At 34.4% G+C, this 18,338-nt stretch overlaps 1 protein-coding gene across 1 annotated transcript in view; it reads right to left on the bottom strand.

The window, feature by feature from the left end:
* The window catches only part of PCDH7 (protocadherin 7), a 281,461-nt gene that overhangs the window by 215,431 nt on the left and 47,692 nt on the right, over positions 1–18,338 (bottom strand). Inside the window, exon 2 of the mRNA XM_059817558.1 lies at positions 8,771–8,830. Coding sequence (XP_059673541.1) covers positions 8,771–8,830 — 60 coding nt within the window. The remainder of the gene's footprint in view (positions 1–8,770; positions 8,831–18,338) is intronic.

The raw sequence follows: 18,338 nt of genomic DNA, 5'->3' as shown, positions 1-18,338 counted from the left end.
CTGCCACCTCTGATGTTGTAACCTCCATGGTAAGTTAATGTAGGAGAGGTTTATCCAGCACAAGAACTGAGGCTATAGGATTTATGAAATCAACAGATGGCCTCAGACTAAGTGTATTTAAAGGAGATTTTAATTTTTAATGAAAATAATTTGAGATTGGGTATGTAACCAAAACTCAGGTATGTATTTGATCTTATCCCAGAAATAGTTCAAGACAGATCATCCAGGTTACCATATGGACTGTATTTCATTCCTCCTATTAAAAGTAGATTACAGAAGGGCTAAAGCTACTTATGATATTTTAAGCTTACCAGTATTAATTTGAATAAGATAATAGATGAGGGAAGCATGATTGGCAGCCATTCCAGCTACACAAAGTACAAACCTCTTCAGCAGAATTTCAATGGCTTATAAAACTGATTATCAAAAGATCTAGTGATAATTTGATCTTCCATTTTTTAATATAATAATTATTCACCATATTTTTCCTACAAAAATTTTTGCAATATTTATATTCTGTCCTAAAATAAAATGCAGTATTGCAAAGAAGTATTATGAAAATTTTCAAGTATACACTGAGGTATTTAGATATGTGCAACATAAAAAAGTCTGTTGATGTGCAAAAACCATGAAATGCACACAGTGAGTTAGGAATTGGGTATCAGGTGCCAGCCATTGACATCCATGTCTGGGTACTAGAATTCCAATTGCCTTTTCTTTCCTGGTTATGGCATGTAGGGAAGCAGCCGCTGCAGCTGTACAGGCCCTCAGAGACAGATGCACAAGCCAGAGAGATGATACAGATGTCCAGAACCTTCCCACCTGCCGCCTGGCTGAATTCACACTGGTTATTGCAAGATGTGGATAACCATCTGTACATCTGTCTAGTACTGACACTTAAGGGTCGTATTTTTTAAAGAGTTAATCACTGAAGTAAGTTATAGTGAGCATTTTTGAAAATTCAACCTTATTTCCTACATTCACTATAATAGCTATTGTAATTCTCTCTCGGTGCAGTTCAACATGGCCAGAATATTAGAGATTCAGCAGCGTCAGTACCTAGTGCATTATAAGAGAAAAAATTTACTATATTTCCAATAAATTAGATAAAAATTAAATGGCTACATTTTTAAGGACAATTGTCTGCCTTTTTTTTCATCATAGTAATGGGAAAAAAACAGTATTCTGAAAATGGCAAAGCTGAAATTATTATGCCAGAGCTCAAGATTCTGATTTTTTAACTTCAGCATGCAAAAGCACTACACACGTGCAGGTGAATAGTGTTCCAAAACTTTGTAATATTAGGTAGGGCATCAATCAGCAAATTCCCATTGACACTCACAAATCACAAATAGTATTTACTTAAGCAATCCTCATCATATCCTGTAACGTAAGATGTTTTATATCTATTTAATACACCAGACAGTTAAGGCACAGAAAGCTAAGGTGACTTCTTTCACCCCACAAAAGCAGGTCAGTGTCATCAGCAAGAATGCAATGCAAGATCCCCAGTTCCCACTTCCCAGTTCTGTCTAGTAAACCACACTGTTATAGATTATTCATTTGAAATTAATGTAGCTCATGCCATAAATGCAACCTTTACTGAGATAAGCAATAGGACAGAAATATATCTTATAGTATGCCTTTATTATATGTGTGTAAAATCTAAAAAATAGTATCAAGGAAATTCTAGAAAGTTAATAGACTAAATGGCATTTTAAAAATCTTCCATCTTCTTTTAAGCCTTGCTAATGTATTAACTTCTTGCATCATTTACAGTAATGAATTCTATAAAGCAGAGGTCCTGACATTACTGTCTGATCTCCCATAGTTGTAAACCCTATTTTTGGAAAGCTCTTTTTACCTTGGAATGGCAATAAGCCACAAACTCAGTCAAAGGTACTACAAAAAACTTAATATAAAAATCAACCTAACAACATGTATAAAACCGGTATATATTTGTCAAAAATCATCCTACTAGAAAAAACTTTTTGAGTGAAATCAAAATCTGTCTGGCGCTGCTCAGTGACAGTTCTAATTTCAGTGAGAATGATTTAAAACAAAGTGCAGAAGGCTGCACGGAAGTGCTCCACAACACAATACAATATGAAATTGTGCTATATTGAAAATTTAATGCTATATTTAAAAACTAAATTTACTTTTTAAATGGGAGAATAAAATTTAAAATAGCTTATTAGTATTACACCTATGTTTTTATCATTTTATTATTTCAATATTAATGCCAGAAATTTACACCATCAACATTAGTAAAATAAAGGAAAACTAGAGACTGCTCCAAGTGAGTTTATTGGTTTTAGCTCCCTGCATACACTTCAAGTTCTTTGGGAATGCTCTGATGTCTGTACATAATACAGGCACAAGCTTTGCTCAAGAGCTATGGTGAAATTCATAAAAATATCCAAACAGATCAGCTCTGAAAGACAACAAACTGAACTCAACAGGCAACCAGCAGTTACCAACTCCTTATCACTGCAAGATGCTCAGACCAACTTCACATACTTTTAAGCATCTGAAACACAAGGTGAGCATGGCATGAAGTCACAACATGACATGAATTTTACAGACACATGTAACTGTACTATTTGCATTCTCCTTTTACTGTCCTGTCTACACTGCAAGTGCTTCATCATGCAGAGGAAACACCTGACTAATTGCACCAGGACATCTACCCTTTTTATTCCACAGTGCTGCCTATAGCTGCTTCTTTCAGACTCCCTGGAGCTTTAATTCACAACTTTCTAATGCCCTCCATGGGGAGCATTTCAAAATGAGGGATGGAAGCAGGATGAAGGCGAACAAGGAAAACATTGAGTCTCCCACAGCTTGTCTAGTTTCCTCTTTATAATGTAGGTTCCTCAGGACAAAGCTTATGTATAGCTGTGTCACTGCCAGCACTCAGTATATAATCAACAGTTTCACAATACTATTGAATTAGTTACTTCCATACTATGTCTTTTTTTCCAATTTGCTGAAAGTCTTTACCCACTAACAATGTCAATAAATTCACACTTCACAGTCATGAAATACTCGAATAAAAACAAAATGCTATCTATATTTGAAACCAACATAAAATAATAAGTTTCATTTGCTTCCCTAATATGATATTTTATGAAAAAAGGTAACCTATAATTTTTTTTTTCTTAAATGCAGCATGGTTAAATCTAAAGCATTCTTTGACGAAAGTGCACTGAAGTATATATACAGAACTGTCCCATATACATAAAGATGAAAATTAATATCTGTTCCAAACAATTTGGCCAGGAGGCAGTTTATAGATGTTAAGCAAAAAAGGATTTGCTCTGAAAACCAGTTCTCCCAACTTCAGTTAAACAGAAGACATTAAAGTATTTCTACAATGTCATACTACTCTTTACAGACATTTCTATGGATCTCATCACCATACCTTATAAACAGTTCACAAGACAAAATGGATCAAACAATTTTCTCTGATTGAGATAATGAAAACGTGTTCTCTGTTTTCACAGGTGTAGCCCCAAAGAGGTGGGTACTAGTGGCAGACCTAGGAATGAAGACTGAGTCTCCTGGTTTCTAGCCCTGCGACAGCTGGTACAACCCTAGCTTTCTGCCCCTCTGTCGAAATGACATTGTGAGGTCAGTAAAGTCAAATACATGAACTATCTTCTATCATTAGATGTATGTTAAAGCAAACCAAGTGAGATGAGCCGTTTCTACTTAAACGTGTTCCACGTTAACTAACATTAAACTTAAATGCAGAAATGTTTTGAGCTTGAACACATTCAAAGTTCCTCTGAGATCAAGTCTCTCTGTAGCCTCATGGAAGGAGACACCAAAAAGGGTTTCATCCTAAATATCAGAAAACCAACCCAGGCTGACAAGAATGGGCACCCAGAGATGCCTACTTCTCACCATAAAATCTCTCAATTGTGAAACTATACAGCTAGTTATGTGCTAAGTCCCTTCTTAGAGGTGGAAGCTGAGACTGGGGCAAGTCAGGCTAGAGCTATCTTTACTCTCTGTATTCTCTCCCTGTATTCCTACCATTCTCACTACACAGGGGCAGATAACAGAAGTAAATTGTCATTCTTCTAGCAGTAAAAAGGAAAAGCAGATGGACATTTACAATATAGAACTGTGCCCACACTGTCTTCTGAGATTACTTAGTCTATATACCACTCTTTCGCTCATATTTGCTAAAATAAAATTACTCTGAAGAGTATTCAAGAAGTGATACTTTTTTTCCCAGAAACAACAATTGTCTGTGTACAGTTTCACAGTTTAAAGAAAGGTTATTTTGTGTCAAAAGCCAATTTAAAGTCCTGTTATTTTCCTGAATAGGAACTCTGCAAAATGAAACAAAAATGGATAATTAAGCCAGATAAGATTGGCTACAGACCATAGTTAGGTTCACTGAAATCCTTCAGGACATTTTTCTCAGTCATATTTCTCAAAGATAATATAAAAAATACAATATTAATATATATAAATAATAAATAATAGAAATCTTTTTGAAATTGGTTTGGTTGCCACTTGCTATTCAAAATGGTGTTATTGGGCTAAACTGAGGCTGTTTAAATGTGAAAAGTAATCTGATTTGGAAGAAAATTAATTTTAAACTAGATTTGAAAACATTAATGCCTTCCTTGAATTCCATTGCTGAAGACTATTGAGGGCTCTGTTGTAACTTTCAGGGGACATAATGAACTTTTTTTTTTCCATTAGCATCATAACTCCCTTAGAAAGTGCAACAAACTGCTTTCCTGTGATAGATAGCTCTGATGCCATTTCTAGGAACTACAGATCAAAGTAAAACTCACTGCTGAAATAGTAATCTACCGGGGTATTATGAAGAATAGTAATTTGATTGTGGTTTCTTGATATTTTCAGACTCATTCTAACTAAAATAGCTTGATTTAAAACAATGAAACTGCATAGGCATGTTCATGGTGTTAGAAAGGGTTATTTAAGGCATTCATCACGTATTACACTCCTAATGTGGATTCTTGTAAAATATTGAGAAGAGTATAGAAGCTGGAGCAGCATTTCCCATAATTGTAGTTTTCCCTAAATGTAATGTCAGAAGTCAAATATAATGTCTGCAAGCACAATAGGCTAATTTTTTCCCCAACGCAGAGGGAGATAATCTTGAGTTTGTAAGTAAGCATAATAAGTATACATTGGAAATTTAAATGTAGCCACTGCATTTGAGAGTACAAAGCTCTCTTTTACTAGCTCAGCAAAATTCAGTCAACTTAATGACTCTCAAACAGTAAAATAAGTAATGGGTTAAAGTATGGATTATCACACCAGAATTTTAAATGGTGAGTGGGTAAATCCAAGCCTCTGTGTTTATGGGCCTAAATTAATCTTGCAGGAAGAGAAGAGACAGAGGATTTTAATAAGCCTGAGAAATTTCAAGTGAAGATTTTAAACTGTTTAATGAACCTTTGCAAAAACAATTTATTTAAATTAAATGATATTGTTCACCCTGAGACTAAAATGTAGTCTAGGTGGCAGAAGTTTGCTTAATTTAATCCTTTAGTTCAGGTTTGATGGATAGGTTAGCAAGTTGAATATTACTGAGAAGACCATATCTACTTCTCCATCTATATTTAAATTTGCAATTGGCATCAGTGAGAGTGCCTCTACAAACTGTGACAGTACACAGTCCCCAGAAGTACAACCACTGAGAAGAGAAAAGAGATCTTGTGCCACACAGCTCCATTTCCCACTGGCTGCCACTTGCTATATTATCCCTACTAATAATTTATCTAACCTGTGTTTTAACTAACCAAAGTTATTGCATATCACAACTTCCCTGATAGTTTGCTACTGACATATCTTGTTCTTTAGTGTTCTTGTATAAAACAGACATGAAAATAAAGTGATACTAAAAGAAGAGTTGTCTTTACTCATACAAGCAGTCTCACTGGATTAATTGGGCTGTTCATCTGAGTAAGGCAAGTCAGATTTGGCTTTAAAAGCTCTGACTTAAGCTCGTAAAAGGTAGAAAAATGAGAGGCATATGGATGTACTTTTTTTCTCATCCATGCAGGAGAATGGCAAACAGAAAGCAGAATGTCACTTGTCACAAATAGGCTTTCACTCCCTCATTCTGACAGAAAAAAAGACATTGCCCAACAATGAAGCAGTCGTAGGAGGCAAAGAGGAAAGAAATAGTTGAAAAAAGCTATATCACCACTTGTAATTCTGAAACTTCCAGTGTCTTGCAAGTTGATGTCACACAAGAAAAAATCCTTCATTTGGTCTCCCACTGTTTTTCTGACCTTTCCCCATTGGTGTTGTAGCAGGAGGCAATATAAAAGCGCTTTTATTCCATACAAATCGCTTGGCTGCTAAACTCTGTGAAATCTGAAAATTACAGTAGTTGCACAATATTTTTCAAGGATCCTCTCTTGGTAATTGCTTCTGACCAGAAAATTAAATATAGAAGAATGAAATTGCAATGAACACAGAAGACATAATTTTGATTTCATTCCCAGCTGCAGAATAATTTTATTGAAGTACAGAGTTGCTGTAGCTGAGATAAGAATCTGACCAGAGGTCCTTTACACTTTCCAGGTTAAACTTTTTTTTTTCATAGTAAGATAATGATGTCTATATTCAGAAAAAGGATGAAAATTTCACAAATATATTTGCATAATTAATGCATTTATTTCTGCACAGTACTACATGCTAAATATTTTTTGTCATTTTTTCTCATCTTTAGATAAGCTTTGAAGCTGTTCTGAAGTCATGAAATGTGGTCAGTGGGTTGTAGGTATCACATGCCATTTCTAACCTTCTATCGAATTAAAGGAAAGGGCTAGAAAATGCAAAAGAAACAATCTGTATGCTGATATTTCTGACAAAGCTGTTGGTACTAATTTGTATAGGTTCTTTGATATTCCTAAACAATGCATCCCAACTGAGAACAATGCTTTTCTTGATCTCTTTTGCATCTTTTTCTCTCTCATTCCTGTATGTCTTAACTTTAATTTCCTTTCTCTCTGTATTTTATTAATTTCCACAGGTTTCTTTTATGCAAACTTACTGAAGGTCTCAATGTGTTCTCCTTTCAATGAGTTCCAGACTAGCAATCAAGGTTAAATAAACAAAGTACATGTAGAAAAACTGAATTAATTAAAAAATGAAAGAATTGATTTTTTTATTTTAATTTTTCTCATTGATTTTGTTCACAGAAAACAAAATCAATATAGTAGCAGCATACAGACTTCCAAGTTTAATAATATATCTCAGTACAATAAAAAGGTCAAAGCCCCTAATGTATCATAAATTCCTCCACTTGGAACTAATTATTAGAAGTGGAAAAAAGTAGCAGACTACCAGTTTTGAAGGGATAAACACAAAGGGTGAGCTAATTCAGACATAAATGCATAACAATCAGGAGAGAAAAAGTATTTTTCCTGTTTTTTATGAAGGAAAGCAAGTGATAATATACACTGTAGTTACAAATATAACATAGTTTCCTCACACAGTTATACCAGCTTTACATCAGAAACTTGACTGGGCTGAAGTTATGCTTTATTCATAAGAAAAAGAGCTTGTTGAAAAATTATTAATAGTCAAAATATCCTCTTTTGTTGTTCCTTATGATGAAGATGAAGGATATGAATGAATAAATTATTTAGGAGAAAATATTCAGCCTTTCCTTTCTCTAAATCATAAGCTGATATACTATAGAGTGTAATATCCAAATATATATAAAAAGTAAATATAAAAATTTTTATATGTATATATAAAATCGGAGTTGGTGCTATAGTCTTTGTTTTTATATGATGTATATAGCTTAATAGCAACTGCAGAGTCAGAGGTTTTCCCTATGTGTGGTTTTGATATTTGCAATTGTACAATTCTTGGCACAATTATTCTAGTCTAGAGTGCTCTAGCCAAGTGAAGTAACTTGTGTTTAACAACCAGACTACGTGTATACATGCAAGAGACTGTTGATTTCCCTATTTGCTGGTAGAGTCATTTAGCATGTTTTGGTTTCTTCTCTGTATCTACCTCAATTTCCTTGTACAGTCATTTTTCTCAGCAAAATCTGAAGGACCCAAGACTGCTTCCCCTAGTTCCTCTCCCCCACTCTGTCTCATGTCCCCAAGTAGTACAAAGATTTTCACATACTAAGACTACATGCATATTTCCAGAAATTCAGTCCTGAGGTATACATTTTTTTCTTTGTTTATCTAGCACATCATCAAGGTTGTTCATTTTTTTTCAGCAAACCACAAATACTTCTTTGATTCAAATACTGAAAATTCAATCTTGTTCACACTCATCTCCCAGTTACTAATTGAAGTAATCATCTAATCAAATTTCAGTCCTTTCAAAGATAGAACAAAGCAGAAAATGGTGAGTTTTTTCATCCTATTCATACTCCTAAATTAGATGGTATTTGATCCTGTTCCTCCACTTATGATCATTTCTGCTTACCAAACCTTTCTCACATACCGTTTGTTTTTCCGGTTTGCATTTGTGACTCTGTTTAATTACTCTCCAAATGCATCCAAAATTTAATCTGAATCTCTTGTTTTCAGGATTTCTTAAATGATTTATCATGTTTTTTTCTTTTTTTCTTTTTTTTAAAAAATACCTTTGCTTTCAAGGTCCACTTAGTTCTGCAGTGACCCTGCCCCCAGGAATCAATTTCTTAACATGAGAGTAAAGAGAGTTCATGTATTTTGTGATCCAACATCCCTTAGAGTTGGAGTTTCATTTCATAAATAATTCACTTACAAGCACATACATTCATTTTACATGATTCCTCAATGTGGCCAGGGTGCTGCGTAGTCTGCACTGTATCCACCTACAAAAAATACAAAAATATACGTCTGCTTACCGGGATGCGACTAGGGTTTGGCTAATCTAATCCTGTATCATGGATCTTATAAGTGAGCAAAAAGATTCCTCTTCTCTTCCTTAGGTCCAAACATACTCCATAAAATAACTATTTGGCAGTGAAATCAGTTAGAACACTGTTACATATTGTTTAAGAAAAAGAAGGAATTAAATGAACTATGTCCAGGAACAGGATGGTTTTAAATCACAGAGAAATTACAGTGATTTATATGTTCTTCCTTTTCTTACCTAAAGTAACTGCAGACAGAGTAAAAAATAATATAAAAGTTTCAGGTATCAGTGACAAGCAAAACTTTTCTCCATGAAGTGATGGGATAAATAGTGCAGTAAGTCACTAATAATATCAGATAGTTGAAAGAAATGAAGAACAGGAATTTTATAAGACGACAAACAGGCAACTCTTCTTCCCCCTCATCCACCTCACCCCCCACCAAAAAAAGGGCATGAGCGAGACAGATTTGGAGGGCAACATACAATATACAATGACAATTCTATGAATATCTAAGTTATTCAAAATGCCAGGTATCAACTATTATGCTACAAGGTGGACATAAAAAAAATGGAGAACTAAGGAAAACGTGCTTCCTTTGATTCACTTCGATCAATACGTTTTTGAAGGAAATGAGTCACTAAAGAGACATGCAGATCTACTGATAAACAGTGAAGGTTTCTGTCCAATATATTCTTCAAAAACAGCTCTTAAAATATCACTCAGAAATGGGTCATCTACACAAAAAACATTAACACATTATGTGTTAGTTACATAACATATTTGGTTGGCATTCACCAGACAGTCTTTTCAGCTTCTCCAGTATTTTTGTATTATTAATAAATTATATTTATTTTACATCACTCACTACTAAGTCCTTATTTTCCAACATATTAATGACTCACTTCTTCTAATCTATTACACATACACAAAGTTAAAACCAAATTACACAAGTGCAGCATAGCAATGATGTTGAGCATCTCTACAAAGCAGCTTTTGCTCTATGAACATAATCCATAAAAGACTCCCAAATGTCCTCACATAAGTAACGTCTGTTCCTCAATCTAAATATGATCTTCTTACAAGAAGCCATCTGGGACAAGCAAGCAAAACATTCTGTTTTGGTTGCAGAAGAAATATATTTACGCCTCAGTAAAATTCTTCATCATCATTATATGCAAATCTCTTTGTTCAGTTTCCACTGTCTTAGCTTGACTAAACAGCAAAAACACTAAACTGGCCAAAAAAGTTTTATAGAAATATAGGTAATGCACCTATTTATCTATCTATCTTGGTCGCTCGCTCTCTACCTATCATTTAAGTACATTGAGTACCTCAAAGTTGCTAACTTCAACAGTTATTTAAATTCATATAAAAAATAAATTTTGCTAACTTTAAGGAGAATGCATTCACTGGAATAGTAGACTTGTCCAGTATGCAATCAACAGGGATCTGCTGACATGTATTTTAAATATCTTTCTCCAAGATACAAACATAATTGTGACCATTCGGTGCATTCATAAGATATTTCTGAGGTCAAAAATGTTCATAAATGTAACAGATTTTTTCTATAATTAGAGCTCTCTTCTATGACAGATACTCATGCTATTTTTTCAGTTAACAAATCAAATCATAAATCAATACAAGAGAAAGCTAAAACAAGCAAAAACAATTACCTGACACATACTAGACAATGTTGAATCTTTTTATCAAAAATGCAATCTATTATATCCTCACAAATTTAATCATGGCAGCCTCAGTGTGTACCTATATTACCTGCTGATGCAGTATAAAAAGGGAAGGATGACAGTACAATTTGTTGTGCCTCTACATTGCATCTGAACAAGCAACAAAGTTTGTACTACTTGCCAGTTTTAGGCATACACTATGCTGGCGTAGAGAACAAAACTGATGAAGGACCTTCCATCTGCATTGCAAGTGCTACACACCACAGGACACCCTGAAGACAATGCTGGAAGGAAGACAATGCTTCAAAAGGATCAGTGGTGCACTAAAATACGTACAGCAGGACCCCAAATATAGACTCAAGTCAAATTCACACCCAAAAACCCCTTCCTGTGCGCCATATCATTAGTATAGATGCATCTATACGTATTGATTGAGGGAAAAAATTAGAAGATTATCTATCTCTTCTCCTTCTCTAAATTTATGTGAAATGAGCTGCTGTTTTCCTCACTTTTCTATGGTTGTTGAAGAACCTTGCTAATTTCCAGGAAACTGATATTACTGTCTCCCATTTCCTGGCATGAAAATGCACATACACTATAGAGTTAAATGAAGAATTGAGTGTCACTATCTCAGTTTTCATGAGCAAGATGCTTGCAGTTCTCAGCTAATCCAGTCCATAATACTGAAATGCAGGCCTGGAAGTTTCTTATTACATACTAAGTCCAGTTTCTGTTTATCATAGGCGTAATTTCACATATTTCCTTGATAGGTTACAATTTTCTTGCACAAATATTTCAGTGGGAAATCTGATCCAGAATTTTAATGCTGAAGTATATAAAAATTATTGTAATAACAACCCCAAATTTGTTCATGGGTATTTATATCTGTTTCTTCTTTTTCCTTAACTTACATATTCATTGCCATTGGGAAATGAACTTTCACTATTAGTGATATATATTTGCTATTATCTGTAATTAGTTTTCATTAAATAAGTGAGAAGCCGTACTTTAACAGAGTATAGATGATCACAGCCACAACATATTGCTGCAAACTCAGAATTATTAACTTCTGCAAGCACCTTTTTATCTTTTTTTTTTTGCCACTCATCTCACTTTATTCTTAGCACTAAATCTGTGTCTGTAAATACTTTATGATCGCAGTATATATTATATATTGATCTGATTGATGTGTGTATATTACTAAAAACTTCAGACATTACAAGTTTCTGCAACATTCAATGTGTCTTAAATGGAACTGAAAGGCACAACATGCTCGTTTTTACCCGCTACAGCAAATGCCAGATAAAAATAAAAAATCTCCATAGATTTCCTGTTACATTTCACAAGATGCTTCTAACCTATTTTTAAACTTCTTTTACACACACAACTTCATTTTCAGTTTGTGACAGAAATCAAAATAGGATATGGGGAATTATAGGAAGTTTAATGAATATATTTCCTTAGAATATACATGTTGAATAGGGAATATTCTTAAACAAACAAAAGAAAATGAGTCAGTAAATAAAACGTTTGATATCTTTATGTTATACCATTTGTACAATATTTGTGAATCATTAAAGGCCATATACGGAGTAAAAAAATAGGCAAATTGAAACTGATGAAAAGTTTGTCTGAACAAGAAATGAATGAGGACTGCTACATATGATCATAAAGAGATGCACAAATTTTAGTCATTAGGATTTCTGTAATAGATATGGTCTAATTTAATAAATAAAACCTATTAATAATCCTGATGGTGAAAGTTTAAAAGAAAAAAAGTTAAAGAAATCAACTTGAAGGGTAACACACCTAGATTTAATAAACAGTTTAACATGACTGTATCATCATTTAACCTTACTTAAATTCAATTTGCCATATTCTTATCTACTTTGCATCAGCTGGGTCTAGTTTTGCAACTTCATTGTGGCTACTGCTGACTCCTGTATGTTAGGTAAAAGGTAAATCAAGTCCATCAAAACTAAACTTTCTACTTCATAGCAAAAACAGCGAAATAAACAAATTATCATTTTTAAGCCATCATTACAGGCATAAAATTGATAAAATAAACACGTATTATTCATTACCTTTACAAACTCTCTGGCTTATTGATTTCCTGCTCACACTACGCCTGTGGATGAATTTTGAACATTTAGGCATCTGGCAAATCCCACCACTTCCTATTATTAGGATATTAGGATTATGTTCTGTTCATAGACACACTTTGCAGTACTATGGTGACATATTGACCACTCTTCATGTTAAGCACCAGAGGATTGCTGGCTCACAAAGATAGTGGTTAGAGGTGGAAAGAATGTGTCCATGCCATTGCCCCGAAACTAGCTCATTCATCCCCACAAACTAAAAATTTTATACCTTAGAAATAAAAAAAATCACATATACTTAACTGTTCAGCAATCAGTTCTTTCTAAAAAAAACCCAAAATGTTGTAAATTAATCATAAACATATACCTTCTACTAGTAGTAGCTAGGAACGTAAACCGAAATATAAAATATCCCATTTAACTCTCACACAAGCACTGTAATAATAAAAATGTTGCCTATTTAATGCTCTTTACTACAATGCCTTGCAATTTCTGAAGCACAGAAGCGTCTTCATTACAATCCAGTATAATGATATCATTGTTCTATTTTCAACACATATGCATTGACTTATTTCAGGTAGACAGTGTTCAGAAATATAACTATCTAATAGTTTTTTGAAGGCACAGAGTGGAATAACAGAGGATTAATCTACCTAAAAAGTCTCAATAATGCAAACTTCTATATGGTTTGCTTATTACTTCCATAATACATTTATTAAAATTCTGTCACCTTACCTTACTGAATTAATGCATTAAGAAGCACTGTAATAATAAGAAAGTTACCTATTTCAGTTATTTATTACAGTCTTAAGCCAGCAACACTCTGGACTTCCTTGAAAACTGAGTTATACTGCTGTGTCAAGAAAAAAAAAAGGCTCACAGAAAAACCAAATAGCAGCTATTGATATCCTTAGATGCCTCTGATGCTGCAAACCTCACACTGAGAGGTTTGTGCTGCTTTTTAAACAGCTTACAGAACATAGCCTGATCTTGGTATAGATAATGCTACTAATAGTTTAATCCATCGTTAAGAAACCAAGGCATGAAAAGCCTGGCCCATGTTTTGTTGTTGTTTCTTTTCTTTTTTTCTTTTCCTAGGAGTCCAGCAACATACTGGAAGGAAGATGTCTGTATAATTCTTTTCATAAACTCATGAAGTTCCATTTCCAAACTAGTAAGATTTTTTTACATCACCTCATACCTCCACAGGGTTGAAATCTTTTTTTCAATTTCTAGACTAAACATATAGTGGTATATTAATTGCTATTATATCAACATTGTTTTTTAATACTATTTACTGGTATTTATTCCCAATATTTTTATGAAGAGCAATCAAATCTCCTCTCACCACTTACTTTCTTAAGTAAGATACATGCAGCAGTGGCTTAAAACCAGATGGCAGGAATAGTTACCACCCTCATCCATCTGCTCCACCCTTTTGATGGGCATTAAAGCCTTCAAGGCAGAGTTATATGATACGCCTATGAATGAGCTCATGTACTATTGCAGTCTTCAGCTGGGTGTGTTAAAGTAAAAGAATTCCAGTTTTGGTTTACCCTAATATGCCAGGCAGTGGTTCACAAAGTGATTCAAAGGAGGTTCAAGTATTCATGCCTTGAGGATAGTAACAGCTTCTGTCATCCAGTTTTAGCCTGCCACAGCATGTCTCTTGGAGCCTTAAGTCTGAATAAGCAAAGCCCTTTTAGTCATCTCTTGCACAGCTAACTCTATATTCCATGGTTATTAAACAGCTCTTCCTGAATCTCTAAATGTAAGCTTAATTCTTCCTGAAAATGGTTGACCAGAATAATAGAACGATTTTTCAGATGAAGTCTCATGAATGGCTCCTCAAATGACATGAATATATCCATTTCTCTCACAGCAGCACACAACTTGATGCAGCCTTATGTTGCAGAAACAAATGTGCCTGTGTCACACTGGTGCTCGTAATAACTCTGCTTAATTCATTAAATTCTCTTCTTTTTCTACTGCTTCCATCTCATGATTTCCTAACTGAATTTACAACTTGTCTTGCTCTTGCTATTGTATTTTGAGTTGTTAAGTTTTATTTTAATTGCTACAGTCTAAAAAGTTTTCTAGTCCTTCATCTAGTACAGTCTAATCCTCACCCAAACTCATGATGTTTATCATATTTGTTTCATAATCAAGTTTCATTATTACATTTGCACTCTGTGCAGGAAGGTTAAACTATAAAAGAAAATCAGTCTTAGGACTGATGCTTGACTTGAGTGAGTAACTTTCCCTCCATTTATAAGGCTTACAACAGCAGTTGTCATTTGATTTTAGTGAATTTCTTACATATTTTGTAATTCCTCTAGTAATCCCCATCTTCCTCAGGTGCACAAATAATTTCCCAGGTGGCACAGTATCAACTGCTTGCTGAAGTCCAAAGAGAGAGATTACTAAATTTTATCTAGGAAATTGGTTATCTTTTCAAAGGAAGGTATCACATTGGTTTGTGTGAACCCCTTTCAGTAAAGCCATTTTCAATTTCCATTTTATCCCATCTTCCTTCCTCCTTTATGTCCTCAATTTTTTCGTATAAATTCTGCTCTACTGTTTGATAAAAAATGAGATCACACTTTTAGACCTTTATCCCTTCTTGTCCATCTTCCCCACTACTTAAATATAAATACTGTATTTGCTATTCTCCAACAAAACAGCACCATTTTTGCCCTAACAGATTTATTTACAAGAAGACATGGGATGTTTTTTTCTATATCACTCAGAATTCTGTGATGACGCTTATCAGTTCCTCCTTGACTTACATACATCAGACTCCAAGTTTTGCTTTTATCTCAGACACTTCCAGCTTTTGCCTCCCATGTACCACATTATTACCTTTGTTTAAAACTAAGGCAAAGTTTTAATTTCACTTCTGCGTCACATCTATGTTATCTTTCACCTCTAAGTGTAATAATTGTCCTTCTTCTCTCTTGCTCTTGTTTTCTTAATATAGCTTAATAAAGTTTTCTTGTAATCATCCCTTTAATGTCTATCTCAGTTGATATGTCAGCCTTTTATCCCTATACTGACCACACCCTTATAATGTACCTCTCTTTGATTATCTGACTTTCCTTCTCCTCCCTTTTCTCATTCCTTGTAATTTTCCTGATCATGTAATTTAGTCCATAAAAAAAAAAAATTCCTCTCATGCCTGTACACAGAATTAACACCTGTGCATCTGAGCCTCTAAGAAGGTATTTGAGATATTGTACCTCATAGACATGTGTATGAAAAGTATTTCCATGTCACCTTCCCCACCTTCCTCCTACCTGTCAGTGGCACTACAATCATTGTCTATACCTACTACTGAAGGCCAATGCTGAAGAGAATAAACCGTATAGATTGAACAGGGAATGTACTTTCCAAGTCCCAGAATTAATCTGCCTAAAGGCAAAATGTTTATGTTCTCTGTTAGTGATCCTTTGTCACCTCAGACACAGTCCTACACTTGTTTATAATTTCTCCAGCCATCATACAGTACTCGCCAAGACAGAAAGAAAGTAAAGATTGGCAAGACTTTGGTGCCTAATATACAGAAAAACTGAGGTGAATGACAAATATGTATTTTTTTAAATGCAATTTTATTTTTTAAAGGCATTAATAACTGATTTATTTTAAAGGGGACTTTTTAACCATTGCCTAATTTATAACCTGTATGCAATGTTGTCTGTCAATTAAATTTGTTGCTTACTGAGGTCTTCATTTGCACATACAAGGCCAAAGAGGACTTCTAGAGAAATGTTTTTCAGAGACAGAAACATTGTTCATGAAATTAAATGCTTTATAGATATATTTAAAACAGACTGCTATGCAGAAATAGTAAGCTGATACATTTATTGCTTACTTTGCAATGAGAAGTATTACTTTTCATCTCATGGGCACAACAGACTTCACAGGAATGATTTACACTTCAGGCCTTTGGAGATACTGGGCCAGTAATCCCTGTTCAGTATAGACCTTCCTAAATACCTGGGTTATAACAGGCTTCTGGGGCTTCTCTTGCCACACCCCCCCCCCACACATACCCCCCCCACACACCCCCGTCTGCCCTTGCTTCAGCAGGGCAAGCAAGAGATTGAATAGAGAGGAGAATAAATGCAATAATGCTGCGTGGGGTGGAGACACTGTCTGAGCAGCAGGAGACCTGCTTCACGTTCCTGGGTGGATAAAACTCCAGCCATCAGGCAGCAAAGAGGATTATGCCAAAGGCACAGTAGTGCTCTAAAGGTAGAGTCTCACAGAGCAGCCAAAACTAAAAGCAAAAATTATGGAAAGAAGTGAGAGGGAAAGATGTAAGGGGGGGCTGGGTTTAACTGCTTTATACAGGATCCTTAGGCAGGAAATGGCTAGGACAGACCTACCAGCCTTTATATCAAATTCCAAAGTACAATTAGGTATCAGTCTCACCCTAGAAAACTCACTGATCGTGGCAACACCCTACCTTGTAGGGATTTTGTAGTAAAAAAGAAAAAAAAAAAAAAAGCAAGACCAGTAAGAAAATATGTCAGAAGACAAAAGTAAGCAATGTTACCAGTCTATCACCAATTTGAAAAGAAACATCAAAGTAGGGATGGGCTGTATCTTTTAGATGGGCGTAGGTTGAATCCACTATTTGAACAGATCACAGGAAGCATGAATGTAAAATACAGATTCATAAAACCACATTATTTAAAGATGAGTGTAGTTTAGCAGACAATAACTGAAATTATGTTTCCCAAATCCCTCTTCAGTGTACCTCCAAGTTGTAGTCAAAAGATTTGTAAGATTTATAAATTCTCTGTTACTCCATACATTCATCTAAAGACTCACTTATGTTATGTTATGGAAGCATCATAATGATGAGCTAAGTTTATAGAGAATACAGTGATCCTTAAATACTATGTTATATGTATGCAAAATACTATGGAAATTATTATACTGACAGTGTAAACCTGTTTGTATTGTCAAATGTTCACTTCGTTAAAATTAAGTTCAAAACAAGAGGTTTTTTTGTATGTATGTCTTCCCTTTCAAAGGAAACATGAATTCCATGCTTCTAGATAAGTTGCAACTTTTGAAGTAACTTTATCAATGAGCAGTATGGTGTTTCCTAACAAATAAGAGCTTATTTCACAGTCTGTCTTATGAGCACAGCGTGGTAGATTGGTTTAATTAAAGTCTGTCAAATTATCATAAGGATTTTACATTCTGCAAATAATTGCTTTTTCTTCTCTATTCATTTTTTGTTAATGGAAACAGAGAAAGTTGGTTTTGTCTTTGATATATGATGCAGAATAAAGAAAAAAAAGAAAGAAAAATGAACAGTTAATGAAGTGACCTTTAATTTCTTGGACATCCTTTTACATTCAACCTAAAATGACCGAAATTAAGCTAGATTTGACAGTAGTTATATATGTGAAATTACCTCATGTGTCCAAACCAGACTATTGTACTAACAGTACACATCTGAAAGTAGCTGAACAGTGGAATGCAATGAAATTTGCATTCAAATATTTGTAAGATCAGTTAAATTAGCTCACATTAAATTGCATTCTGGTGATCCAAACATAGCTTAATTTGCATACTTACAGATATTAGGTGACCACTAATCCTTTTGCTCATAAATTCCTCACCACAAATTAATTTATGTACAGAACTGGTAGATGAAAA

This window comes from Gavia stellata, chromosome 5, assembly GCF_030936135.1.
Source record: "Gavia stellata isolate bGavSte3 chromosome 5, bGavSte3.hap2, whole genome shotgun sequence".
NCBI lineage: Eukaryota > Metazoa > Chordata > Aves > Gaviiformes > Gaviidae > Gavia > Gavia stellata.
Note: the sequence above shows the minus strand (reverse complement) of the source record. Positions and strands in the feature narration are given on the sequence as shown.